Source organism: Podarcis pityusensis (genome assembly GCF_964106645.2).
Source record: "Podarcis pityusensis genome assembly, chromosome: 10".
Taxonomy (NCBI): domain Eukaryota; kingdom Metazoa; phylum Chordata; class Lepidosauria; order Squamata; family Lacertidae; genus Podarcis; species Podarcis pityusensis.
Genome location: NC_138035.1, coordinates 28,467,625 through 28,481,857, shown reverse-complemented (window position 1 = coordinate 28,481,857; position 14,233 = coordinate 28,467,625). Strand labels below are relative to the sequence as shown.

General features: G+C 42.4%; 1 protein-coding gene across 23 annotated transcripts in view; it reads left to right on the top strand.

Moving 5' to 3' along the window:
• The window catches only part of RBFOX2 (RNA binding fox-1 homolog 2), a gene marked incomplete at its 5' end in the record, with an annotated part of 176,846 nt that overhangs the window by 117,522 nt on the left and 45,091 nt on the right, over nucleotides 1-14,233 (top strand). For 18 of the 23 annotated variants that reach the window (XR_013977061.1, XR_013977062.1, XR_013977063.1 and 15 more), the window contains one exon: nucleotides 9,813-9,959. Coding sequence is in view for 20 of the 23 variants with exons in the window: in XM_080971770.1 (XP_080827896.1) it covers nucleotides 9,813-9,959 (147 nt within the window). The remainder of the gene's footprint in view (nucleotides 1-9,812; nucleotides 9,960-14,233) is intronic. The other 5 variants (XM_080971757.1, XM_080971756.1, XM_080971769.1 and 2 more) reach the window with 1 other exon arrangement.

The window sequence follows — 14,233 nt, the reverse complement described above, 5'->3', positions numbered from 1 at the left end:
TTCCTTCCTTCCTTCCTTCCTCTCTTTCTGTCTTTCTCTTAAAAAAAATTAGGGAGCTCTCATTTATCTTGTGCAGTGTGAGTGAGGCTGTTGGGCTGGGCTTTAGGGCCCACCAAGTGGCCAGAGGCAGGCACAATGTCTTGGGAAGCAGATGACTCCCAGGATGCACGATGTCACCTCAGTCTGTCCTGCCTTCAAGAAAGTAAGCACACGCCTGTCTTTGATTCCTGTTCCTTTCCTGTTCCTCCCGTATTTTCATTTTTTCTATGGCTTTTCCTATTCTTTATTGTTACTTTTAGCCATTCGTTTTTCTTTTCTTCATTTTTCTCAATATGCTCCTGTCACCATTTTGGTTTCTCCTTCACCACTCTCTTGCTTACCATCTTGCTGCTCCTATCCTCTTGTTTATATGTTTGTGTTTGTGTGTGTATAGATATAAATATACAGTGTGCTTACAATTTATGCACATTTAACTTGTGTACTTGGCAAAAAAATAAATAAATAAAAGAGAGCAGAAACGGGGCAGATTTCCTGGAAAAAGGACTTTGACAATCCCATTTACCATTGAATCTGATGTGTTTTGTCTCTGTGCAATTTTGGCTTTAGTTGCGATCCCTAGATGACCCTTGTGGTCCCTTCCAACTCTGCAATTCTATGATTCTAGGTCTTCCTTGCATTACAGAGGGTAGGACCCAAACCAATGGAGGCAAATGACAAGGGAGATTCTGACTAAACATCAGGAAGAAATTTCTAACAGACTACCTCAGGAGGTGGTGGGGTGTCCTTCAGTGAAGGTTTTTAAACAGAGGTTGGCTCTATCTGGGATTCTTTAGCTGTAATTCCTGCATTGCAGGGGGCTGGACTAGATGACCATTGGATCCCTTCCAACACTGCAATTCCATGGCTTTCCTGAATGTGCTTTATTTTACATGGGGTCCCACCAGACACAATCAAATTAAAGAGTACACTGACGGACTTCACTGTAAAAACCATAAATTTGGTGCTTGTCAGCAACACAAAAACATTAATCCAAGGCATGGATCCTTTAGGATATTCATTATTTTTACATAGGATTTTGACAAAATCATGAGTGAATCACATAACATAGCTGTTGACCAGATGACCTATGATGTGGTGGCGAGAAACCTCGGGGGGGGGGGGTAATTTCAAGACTATCCATTTTACTGGATCCAGCTTGTGAGTGCATGTGTGTCCCTTATCTCACTAGCTCACTCTCACTCCAGCCCCCCAGATCACCCCATTTCCCACCCTATCCTCTAGGAAAAACTTTTTTTTTTTGTTCAGCAGTTCAGGTACAGATCTGAGCCTTGAAAAGTAGTCAAAAATGGAACTGGGAAGGAGCTTCACTCTTTTGACTTCCTGCTTCCATTCTGTGTTCCTGGGGGGAGAAAGATAACCACCTTCACTACCTCATGATGAAGAGGACAGTGAGCAGCGATGGGCTCTACATGGACTGACTGCGTCTCTCCACATTTTCAGACAGTGTTTTTTCCTCAGCCCTGCCTATATAGTTGCCAGTGTCAGTCTACATGAGATTTAAGTCTGATCCAGTTCCCCCTTCTACCTCAAAAGGTTCCTGGTTCGTGTTCTCTCATGCTGTCTCATCCAGTGGCGTAACATGCGCCCCCTAACCCGTGGATTTGCGCCCCCTAACCCTAACCCCCAGAAGATGCGCCCGGTGTGGCCGGCCCCCCCTGCACCCCCCACGCTACGCTACTGGTCTCATCTCATATCTGCCATCCAGCAGTTTGCCAAAATAGCCAGAATTCTGAAAAATAATAATTTAATATTGCAAGCAGAATGCAGAATATTTAGCGAGTGGTTTCCCCCCAGATATATTCTGAAGAGATTAATTTTGTTGCAGAGTCTGACTAGCCATATGCAACCTTGAGAAAAGAAAGAGCTGTATCTTATAATGAGGCACTGACAGAGAGCTAGCCTGAAGGAGCCGAAACTTCTTAGTGGAAGATTAGTTGTTTTCTAAAGTATATACATTAATCAGCTACACTTGAGGTGGTTTCTCCTGCCAGGCCACTGTGTAAGCTGTCTTCAAAATAGATCAGAAGGCTGGGTCTATTATATTCATCATCTGTCTAGTGAACAATCACTTAAAGTGAAATTAAAAACTGAGAGGCAGAAGTCAATTTTTATAAAAAACTTAATTTGTGGTAATCGGTGTTTTATTATAGTTTTAATGACCTCATAAAGAGTAAGGTGTATTCTGGCAGCTCTAATGTGATATTTTAATCTCTGTGGAAGTCTGAAGTTAAATGTACCTTTCAGAAGTCTGTCATGCTCTGAGGAGTGAAATGTGCACTGGAAATCTGGAAAAGGGAGGCATCCCACGTTCCTCATATTTGAGCCCTTGGCTTTCTTCAATATACAACACAACATTAATTGGGGCACAAATTTCAGCTTCTACGTAGTCTTATATTTCCATTGGTTTCTAGTCTTTAGAAGTTATTCCAACAGAACTGGTTGGCTTCTTCTGTATAAAGTTATATCAAGATTAGGTCAGGCTGTTTAGCGCAGGGATTCTCAAATCCTTTTGTAATTAGCCTTCCTCAGTCCAAATCACAGCTTGTTGATTAAGACAGAACAGAGCCTTATTCGTTAATTTGTTTATTGGAGGAAAATTTTTATCCTACCTTTCCGCTTTTGAAATGTGCTTTAGACAGCTAACAATCCAAGCCTGGGCATTTAAAAGCAAGATGATAATGATAGTAAATTTTTTGTTTAATTACTAAAAAGAATTTGAGATAGGACAGCAGATAAAATGAATAGTTAATAGACAAATTTAACTTGTTCCAGAATAGGTGTCTTATAGTGATGCCAGAAAGACATCAAGGAAGAATATCAGACAAATATCTTGAGCCAGGGAGTGCCACAACCTGGTGCAGCCACAGAAGTGAATCCTTTGTCCTCACTGCCTCTGATTGGGAGCACCGAAAAGAAATATGGCAGTATACACCCACAAGATGGTTATGGGGTTTAGGGATGCAAATTTTCCCCAAGGGATTAAGCATTGATTGCTCCATTTACTCTTCATGCTAACGAGACAAGGAGTGAGGAAGAGAACATAAGAAGACCCAAATAGTCCTCATTCTGTTCCCACAGTGGCCAACCGGAAGGATAGGAGAAGTCCACAAGCTGCTGAGGAGTTCAATAGTATTCTCCCACTCATGTTCCCCAGCACTGCTATTTAGAGGCATACTGCGTCTGGTACTCAAGGTAATATATAGCCATTATGGCTAGTAAGGTAAAGGTAAAGGACCCCTGGACGGTTAAGTCTAGCCAAAGGTGATTATGGGGTTGCCGCGTTCATCTCACTTTCAGAACAAGGGAGTCAGCGTTTGTCCACAGACAGCTTTCTGGGTCATGTGGCCAGCATAACTAAACCGCTTCTGGTGCAACAGAACACCGTGACGAGTGCCAGAGCGCACGGAAACACAGTTTACCTTCCTGCCACAGTGGTGCCTATTTATCTACTTGCACTGGGGTGCTTTTGAACTGCTAGGTTGGCAGGAGCTGGGACAGAGCAATGGGAGCTCACCCCGTCATGGGGATTCAAACCGCCAACCTCCCGATCAGCAAGCCCAAGAGGCTCAGTGGTTTACCATGGACAACCATATCTTTCAGGAATCTGTCCAATTCCCTTTTTTGAAGCCAGTTTAGTTGGTGTCATCACTGCAAATTGTAATAGCAGTTTAAACACTGCAGCGTGTGAAGATGCACTCTTTCTCTCTCTTCTGTCTGTCCTGAATATCACACATTTCAGCTTCATTGGATGATATTGGGTTCTAGGGTTATGAGAGAGAGAGAACAATAACGCACCTCCCTATCCACTTTCGTCACACACAATACATAATTTTATGCACTTCACCTTTTAAGCTTATGTAGTGAATAGGGTCCTGCTGCCAGGCCCAGTATAGGTATCCACTGGGAGAGGTTTGGGAAGAGCAGGGACATCCCCGCCAACTATTCACACCACCCATGGGAGCCCTGTTACACTGAGAACCACCAGTTCAGCCATGTTCCCAGTTTCCTCACTCTGTGCACCCTTTGTAACCAGGAGCGGGAATGATGGGCCGTATGTCTGTGGCCATCTGGAAGGCTGTGTCAACTTGCCAATTTCACCATCTGCTGTAAGCTGCTCAGAATTTGGAAGTTTGCATTAGCCGTGCTCCAGAGTGCAAAAAAAAAAAAAAAAAAAAAAAGCACTTTAAAGAGAGAGACCCCTTGGACCATGGGGGAAGAAAAGATATCCAAGGGTTGTTTAGGGAGACTATTTCCTAGTGGTTGTCTGCACAGATGATGGATGTGATGTCATGCATTCTGTCCTCCTCCTTGGACAGTTTTACCCTGGGGAGTAGAGGACTCTGACGAAGTCAAAAATAAAACTGCCAAACAGCCTAGTGTGATTTAATCACAAGCCAGCTGCATTGATTCTCCCCTCAGGGTGCACCATGCATTTGTTTGGAGATAATTTTGTCAGTGTAGTGAGGAGGGAATTGGAAGCCACTGTAAATAGTATACTTGTGATGTGATCAGGTGTACCTTTGTCAGGAAACTCATGCGTGTATTTGATATTTGGGGCTGGTTGAAATTGATTCTTGGTTGAATGAAATTAGTTTATCCCAGCTGTTTGGTGTCTTGTTTTGCATTGTGTGACTGCAGATGCTCCGATGGAGTTTATGTTGCATTCATTGCCTGATTGAAGCAAAGCTGAAAGCTGCTCTTGCTTTGCTCAGCACGTTGCCTTGTGAATGTTTGCTGCTAATATGCTTTTGTTTGTCCTGAAAAGCTTATACACAAGTCCAAGGTCATATCTGGAAAAGAATGAGAGAGAAAGAGTAGCAGCTGACAAATAGAGCCTAGTGGTGCTGCTTTTAAGAGTGGCTGAGGGACCTATTTCACCTCTTTTGGGAATTCTATAGTCCTTATTATCTAGCTTCAGTTAAGTCATATGAAAGCATCATTTTAATATTTTGGAGAACATAATTTAAGTTGCTGGGTTCTGATAATGTACCCTTTCATACTAGATTCTTAAAAGTAGATGTTGGCACTGTAATAGATGGTGATAAATGTTGGATAAATGTTTCGTACTTGTCACATTTTATAGAATTGTAGAGTTGGAAGGCACCCAAGTGTCATCTAGTCCAACCCCCTACAATGCAGAAATCACAACAAAAGCATCCCTGACAGATGGCCATCCAGCCCTTCTTTCAAGGAATTCTGACTTAAATGTACACTATCCACCCTTTCTTTCCTTTACAGCCTTAGGCTGTAAGATGCTGAAAAACCAGAGGCCATCCAGTGGGCTTCATAGTTCAGCCAGGGACTTTGAAACCTGTCTTACTAAATCCACAAAGAACCAGCAGCTCTTCTTGAAGATAATTTTTTATGGTTTTAAACTTACTTTTTTAAAAAGTGCATAGCTAAACATGCAAATTTCTTGGAACATATTGGTTGATATTCAACTAAATTTTACCCACAGTAGACTCATTGAAATTAATGAACATGGGAGGTCTGTTCTGAGTAAAACTTAGTTGAATACCCCCCCATTAACATAATTGTCTATTGAAATAATTAGAAGCATATAAAAAACCAATGGGCCTACAAAATAACCTTTCAGCTTCTAACGATGAAGAGGAGTTAGCCTATGTTGTAAACAAGAAGAATCAGGCATGAAGTATTAAGTCACCTGCATGCCAGCAAGTATTTCATTGTGCTTTCCTTAGCTGTAACTGCGGTAAAAACTGATTAGATTATTATTGATTTCGCTTTGCTCCTGCCAGCACACATCAGTCAGTGAACACGATTTTTCAGACCTCACCAAAACTGGGTTCCCTAATGGTGCAGGTTAACCATGTCGTAATAAGGTTTACACAAAATCTCCTGCAGGAAGGATTCAAACAAGATTAAATAAGGCTTTCTGTCTCTTTCAATGTTTAGAGCCTTTCACCATGTTTAGGTCCCAGTGTCATCTGTAATGCACAATAAGTTTAGAGATGGTAGATGCAAAAGAGCATGGCACACAATGGATCTTTTGTTCTCAGTGGATTTTAAAGTAAGTAAAACACCTTAGAAGTAAACATAAGCAAGTGAGGTATTCTGATGGTTATCTGAGACGCTGCCCTACGAAACTGGATTGTTATGTTGTTTACGAACATGAGCAAGACACTGTTCTTCATTGTAGCCTTATTGGTAACAGAGAAGGAGAAGCAGGATGGAGAACTAATTTATGTTATGAAATCCTACTAATAACTAAAGGGTTGTCTGCACTTCAGGTTAACTTGCTGCTGTTCAGTGAAATGTCGGCTTTCATGGCTTATAGCCCTTGGCATTGAGCTGCATGGTCCTTTGCACCCTCATAATAATTGTATCCTACACCCAATTTTAACAGGATCTTACAGTCATGGGAAAAAGAAAGTGCACTCTTTGAATTTTAGGGCTTTACATATGAAGACATAGTAACAATCATCTGTTCCTTAGCAGGTCCTCAAATTAGGTAAATACAATTTAAGATAAACAACAACACATAACATATTACACTGTCTCATGATTTATTTAACAGAAATAAAGCCAAATTGGAGAAATCATGTGTGAAAAACTAAGTACACCCTTCCTGCTTCCATAGGAATTAAGTAGCAGATAGGTGCTGCTAATCAAATGCCCTTGCTTAATTGATAATCAGCAAGTGTAAAAGTAAAGGTACCCCTGACCATTAGGTCCAGTCGCGGATGACTCTGGGGTTGCGCGCTAATCTCGCTTTATTGGCTGAGGGAGCCAACGCTTGTCCGCAGACAGCTTCCAGGTCATGTGGCCAGCATGACTAAGCCACTTCTGGCGAACCAGAGCAGTGCATGGAAACGCAGTTTACCTTCCCGCCAGAGCGGTAGCTATTTATCTACTTGCACTTGAGGTGCTTTTGAACTGCTAGGGGGGCAGGAGCTAGGACCGAACAATGGGAGCTCACTCCGTCGCGGGGATTCGAAGTGCTGACCTTACGATCGGCAAGCCCTAGGCTCTGTGGTTTAGACCACAGCGCCACCCGCGTCCCTTTCAGCAAGTGTACCCATCTCTATAAAAGCCGAAGTTTTAGAACTTTGCTGGTCTGGAGCATTCAGGTGTGTTTTAACACAGTGCCAAGGAGGAAAGATGACCAATGCTCTTAGAGAAGCAATTGCTGCTGCCTATGAAACTGGGAAGGGTTATAAGGCCATCTCCAACCAATTTTAAGTCCATCCTTCTATAGTGAGAAAGGTTATTCAAAAGCGGAAAACCTTCAAGACAGTTGCCAATATTCTCAGGAGTGGATTTCCCAGCAAATCACCCCAAGGTCAGACCTTGCAATGCTCACAGAAATTGCAAAAAGAACCCCAAGATTTACATCTCAGGGTCTATAGGCACCAGCATGTTAAATGTTAACGTTCATGGCAGTACAATTAGAAAGAGACTGAACAAGTATGGTTTGTTTGGAAGGTTTGCCGGGAGAAAGCGTCTTCTCTCTAAAAAGAACATGGCAGCGCAACTTAGGATTTCAAAGTTGCCTATGAGCAAACCACAAGACTTCTGTAACAATGTCCTTTAGACAGAGAAGATCAAAGTGAAGTGTTTGGCCATAATGCACAGCGCCACATTTGGCAAAAACCAAACACAGAATATCAGCACAAGCACCTCATACCAACTGTGAAGCATGGTGGTGGAGGGGTGATGATTTGGGCTTGTTTTGCAGCCACAGGACCTGGGAATCTTGCAGTCATTGTGTCGACCATGAACTCCTCTGTATACCAAAGTATTCTGTGAGGCCATCGGCCCGACAGCTAAAGCGTGGCCGAAATTGGGTCATGCAACAGGACAAGGATTCCAAGCACACCACAAATCTACTGCAGCATGGCTGAAAACAAACAGAATCAAGGTGTTGCAATGGCCTAGTCAAAGTCCAGACCTCAACCCAGTTGAAATGCTGTGTGGGACCTTAAGAGAGCTGTGCATAAACAGATGCCAGCAAGCCTCAAAGAACTGAAGCAACTTTGTAAAGAACAATGGGCCAAAATTCCTCCACAAAGATGTGAGAGACTGATAAAGTCCTACAAAAAACAATTATTTCAAGTTATTGCTACTAAAGGTGGTTCTACAGGCTATTGAATCATAAGGTGTACTTAGTTTTTCACACATGGCTTTTCCATTTTGGCTTTATTTCTGTTAAATACATCATGAGATGGTGTAATATGTCATGCGTTGTTCATATGAGGTTGTATTTACCTAATTTGAAGCCCTGCTAAGGAACAAATGATTGTTATTATGTCTTCATATGTAAAACCACAAAATTCAAAGAGAGTGCACTTTCTTTTTCCTATGACTGTATATAAATGTGGCCGTATATAAATGTGGCTTGGCTTCCATCACCTTGTAAGGTCCATTTAAGAAACGAAAATTTGGCATCTTACAAGAATTACAGTCTCCTTTGGGGGAATCAGTATAAATGTCGAAGGGCAACAAAAGATTTGATTGGGAAGAGAGACAGTGGAAGTAGTTGTTGATGAGAATAATTTGCCACCAGATGTTGGAAGCAGGGCACCTCACAAACCCACTTGCTAGGCTGTAAAGCTGTAGTTCCTGTATAAAAGGTATTTTACTGTCCATTAAGGCAGCACTGGTACCAAGAGAAGCACAGCCAGTGAAAACGAGAAATATGATGTATTACTGCTAGCGGCCCTCACGGCTTCTTTACGTCTGGCAGCAGTTGCACGCAGTCTCAGGAGCAGTGGGGTAGCAAACTGATGCAGTAATGCCAACAGCAGCCACTCTATGGGGTTAAAAAAAATCATGGACCCACGGGTGGCGTGCACAAAAAACTCCCATATCATAGAAAGTACACCAGGCCCTATATAGCCATTAGTTATGAGATGATGGTAAAATGAACTTGAACTACTTAAAGCTAGAATGGCTTAGTGATCAAGAGAGTGTGTGTTACAAATCAGAGGACCACAGCTCTGATGGTGTTTCCTGCTTGGCAGGGGGTTGGACTCGATGGCCCTTGTGGTCTCTTCCAACTCTATGATTCTATGATTCTATGATTCTAGAATCTCACCTCTGCCTTGCACTCACTTAGGCAAGCCACACTTTCTCAACTTGAATGCCCCCACCTGCAGTTTGGGAATAATACTGACCTACCTAACCGGGTTGTTGCAAAAAACAATATGTAAAATGCTTTGACTGTCTTAAAGTGCTGTATACGTGCTGTGTACTGTTGATTCTGTTTGCTGTCATTATAAACTTGAAATGTTGACGTGTTGAAAGCTAAATGCTAGTGGAAGCACGCCAAGAGGATTTTAAAGGTAAGAAAGCAGGACATGTCTAATATGGGTGCAACATTAGATCCATATATAAAAAATGCCACAGGTTGAAAGTAGTGCCTCAAGAAAGGTTCAGTCTAAAAAAATTAAAAGGTATCTACTTCTTCAGTAAATGTATTGGCACAGTCATTTGCTCTGCTTTATCTGTATCTGTTTCAATCCACATCCAAATTACACTGATGCAACTGATCTCCCAATAACCTGCTCTGTGGAGATTCTCTTACTGTTTTTGTTCTTTTCTCAACCATTGCATGAACAAAGAATTGCTTGTTGAACTTTGCTGTTACTATCAAATTTACTTTAAAGGTGCTCAGATACTAGGTCAAGGAAGGTGGTGTAAATACCTGAGACATGAACTGATAAACGGATGAATCCTGGCTGGATTTTTGTGATTTCTTCTCCACTTTTTTTTTTTTAAATTAATTGCAGCAGACAGAAGGAGGGGCACAGACGGATGGCCAGCCGTCACAGACACAAAGCAACGAGAGTACCGAGAGCAAATCTACTCCAAAGCGGCTGCATGTCTCCAACATTCCCTTCCGCTTTCGGGATCCTGATCTCCGGCAGATGTTTGGGGTATGTTAATATGTCCTTTAAGGAACCATAGGGCTGTATCTCTTTCTCTCCCCCCCCGCCCGCCCCTGGAAGGATTAAAATGAGTAACAATTTAAAACATAAAACATAATATATTCTCACGAGGCCCCACCCTGTTTGGGTGGGGGGTGCCTCAGGACTGCAGTTTTCCCCCCTCAAAGTCACTGCAGTCTAACAGAGAAGAATTAAGTACACCTGTGCCTCAGGTGTGTTCAGTTGGCATAGTGCAGTTCCCTCAGGGGTCTGGATCCGGTTCTTTGAGATCAAACAAGGAGGATCCAGGTGATGTGAATATGTAACTGGGAGTTAATGTTTTCCTTCTGAAGGGGACATTCATTTCCTGAAAAAGACGTTCATCCTTAAGATCCAATTAAAAAGAGTATACCCTAGTTTCAATCTTTTGGCTTTGGGATGGTGGGCTTTCAGGCTGTAAGCATGTTTCAGCCATGTCTGTTTTAAACTATCAACCTGAACCTGATGGCTTTTATCCTTAGCAAGCAAGAAGACAGTATTGTTCAGAATTAAATTTCTAAACATGTAGAAATACATGCCATGTCAAAGACGGGGGGCGGGCGGCGGGGAGAACAAATCTTTGAATGTCATACACTTGGATTTCTAAAATGCTGTTGAAAAATACTGAATTTCTAAAGTACAGTTGATCAAGTTGTGCACCAAAGGCTGAGAGTGTAAGATAAGAGAGAATGATTAGCTCTGGGTCACCCACTGAGCTTCACAGCTTAGCCAAACTTCACAGCTTAGCCAAACTGGGTCTCCCAGTCCTAGTCTGCCACTAACCACTACACAAGAATGGTGCTCACTGTACAGTACAGTGGTACCTCGGGTTACAAACTTAATTTGTTCTGGAGGTCCGTTCTTAACCCAAAACCGTTCTTTTGCTAATGGGGCCTCCCGCTGCCACCGTGCGATTTCCGTTCTCATCCTGGGGCAAAGTTCTCAACCTGAGGTACTACTTCCGGTTAGCAGAGTTTGTAACCCTAAGCGTTTGTAACCCGGGGTGCCACTGTAGTGAGGAGTTACAACAGTAAAGTCCCAGAAAAGGGTATCTCTGGAGAAAATTGCTGCTGCTGCTCCTGTCTACAAAATCCGTATAACAGACAGATAAGATGACACACCCATGATGAAGCTGAACCAAGTTGGGTCAGAGGAGTAATCAATTTAGATTAGTATTCTGTTTACAGCATCTAGGGGGTCACTGTTGATAGAGAAGTTCATGAGTTGGGCACAGTGCTCTGGTCTATCCTCAGTTCCTAGCAGTGTTCGAAGCTCCCATTGTACTAGGCACATTTTGTGACAGGGACTTTGATTAGCACAAGCAGCGCCTAAGATTTCAGATTAAAACTACAGAATGGAAGGAAAGGAGGACATTTTTCTGCCTTCCGACTTCTAGCTACTCTCTTAAGGCTGGAGAAAAGACCCTCTTAAGAATATTAGGGGGGTGGGCAGGGGAAGGACTAGACCATGTGAAAAATGAACATAATATTTTAGCTGCAGATCATTCATTTTCAGCTTTATAAAAGAAGCGTGCCTAGCCCATAACTTTAAGGTGCCATTTAGCTCCTAGCTTTCATATCTCAGTTTCTAGCACTGGTTCCTAGTTCTCAGGATCTGGAAGATAATAGTTTGCCTTCTCAGAACATATTTTGGGCTGCTATGGCTGATAAGCCTAAACCTTTATATTTTTGTCTAGGTTTTTTGACCTAGAGCAGAAATGAGTTATGCCTTATATTCATGATTGACATTGCAATATATTATTGTGAATATATGTCTTGGGGCTGCCTTGTGTGTTACCAATAGTCACTGTAAATTCATATGCCTATAAGGCATTGGCAGAATATAGTCTTTATCTGACTTTAGGGCTAGCATTTCAAAGCATGACATATTCTTTAGGCTGTCCCAAGAGTTAGTGCATTCACAAGTGAAGGGCTGCTTTTGGAAATGTTTACAGTTCTGATTTCTATGTATCCTTCATTCAGGTCTCCACTTTCTGCTTAGATGACCAAACAGAACATTGCACTGCTAAATGTGTATTGAGCTTTACAGTCCTTTACAGTCAAATGAAACGATATCAGAATTAGGAGATTTCCCCAAGGAAGGCAGATAAACAAACCTCCCCTATACATATATGCAGCTCTCCCCACTCAGTTGCCAGATCCTTAGGCTCAGAACTATTAAATTTCTGTGAACAATTTCATGCGAAATATTGTAGCAGGCATAGGAGTCTCACTTCTACCACCCCCACCCCCCGCTCCCACTTTAAGCAAATACAACTAAAAGAATGTAGACAATCTTTTAAATTCCCCAGAATTCAGGAAGCAAAAATTATCTGCCACAACGTTTTCCAAATTTTTGATACCTGGGGACATAGGTTTGAGGTTGGGATTTTTTAATGCAGTAATGTTGGGGAGACATTTCACTCTTAGCCTGACAAAGTTACTTATTCCCCCATCCATCACATTGGGTATGTGGCACCCTTACAGGTTGTCTTAATTGCCTCCCAGTTCCCTGTTCGCCTAATTGGTCAGGGCTCAAGGACAAGACCGTGTTTTTTTTTTTTTTTTTAGCAATAGTGATACCTCTGGGATTTCTTTGTGCCTATCGGTTGTAGCTTAAGGATGAGTCCCAGTGCATCCTTACTCCGTCTCAGCCTGAAAACAGTGATCGTATATTGGTAAAGAGAGGGAATGAAATTCATTAATTTAATATTCTCTGTCTATCCTAGCCATCACCTGAAATTCTTCTGATAAATATGTGCATGTTTCATGGAGCCTTAAGGTAGCACATTACCTTTAGCATTCACAGGTGGGAGGAAAGTCCTAAACCAACGCCCGAGCAATGCCAGATTACAATAGACTAGAAAAATGTTTTGCAATTCCCGTCTCCACCAAATTACTGGTTACCATTTACCGTCATTCTACTTAGGGTAAATGTTTTGTCTGGGAGGTTATTCCAGTGGCATAAAAGTAAAAGGGGAAGTGCACATGAACTGTGGTGCCTGTGGGTTTCATCTTTCCTTTTACTTAATTGGAAGCTTTGGTTTTCCTGGCTCTGACTTCAGCCACAGGGATAGAGCCTGCTAAAACTGCTTCTTTTACTTCTTAGGCACACATGCGTGAGCATGTGCCATTTTGAAGCTTGGGGTAGGCTCTACACTTGGAGCAGGGAAGCAATCAGAAATTCAGTTCTGATTTCCTGCTCATACAGCATTTCCAAACAACATAAAATCAGTCTGGAACTATAAAATGGGACAGTGAAATATTAACCCTAGTTGTGGTGTTCTTATTACTACTGCTACTGCAGTAAGAGAGCTTTCCCTTGGGTGAATCATATTAAACGAGCCCTTTATCCTGTAGGGGACCTATGATTGCAGCTTCTGCAATATCCCGCCTCCCAGCCTTTCCCAGTGTCAGGTTCGATTGTTTCAATGTCATCTATGAAAGACTTAAGGCCTTTGCCTCAAGTGAATTTTCCAAAAATACATGAACAGAGAGAAACTGTGTAGTTAGCTAGAAAATGGGCCATGAGAGAATATTATTACGTGGGAGGAGTGAAAAAGTCCCTGAAGGATCCAGCAACAGCCTGGAGGTCAGCTTTGCCCTGGAGCATAACACATCAACTTACGTTGTCATGCAATCTAAAAAAGACCATCAGGACTGACAATGATGGCTGATCTCAAAGTGCTCTGCAAATTTTCCACAGCTGATTTCCAAAGTCTCAGATGTTCCTGACTGTAGGCCAGAAGTCACAATTAGTTGTGGTAAAGCAGGACTTCTTTGCCACCGTGTGCACACAGTAGCCACAATTATGTGCTCCCACCCGTGTTCAGTCAAATTCACTATGGGACTTGCACACTACCTGTACTCTAGTTGTCATTGGGCTTGTTTCATTGAGCAAAGCTCCTCAGAAAAGCAAGGGGCCAGTTAGTCTCTACAATGCTGAAAAGCACACCTAGGAATTATATGGTCCTTTCTATCTTGCTATTCCATACTGAAACTAGGGCCTTGATGGGAGCAGCAGCCATGTTGACTGGAAAATCCCCTAGAGCATTTAAGAATCCCTTAATTCCATAACTGTGGAACCATTCTAGCTGGACCTTCACCTTTGCAGGGAGTTCTCGCCATCATCAGTACAGACTATTTGGTACTCTTGATTGTTGGTATCTTCCAGGAGCTGCTTTGTGGCTTGGGAGCCAGAGGTACAGTGTTACAATGGTTCCCCTCATACCTGCAGGGATGACC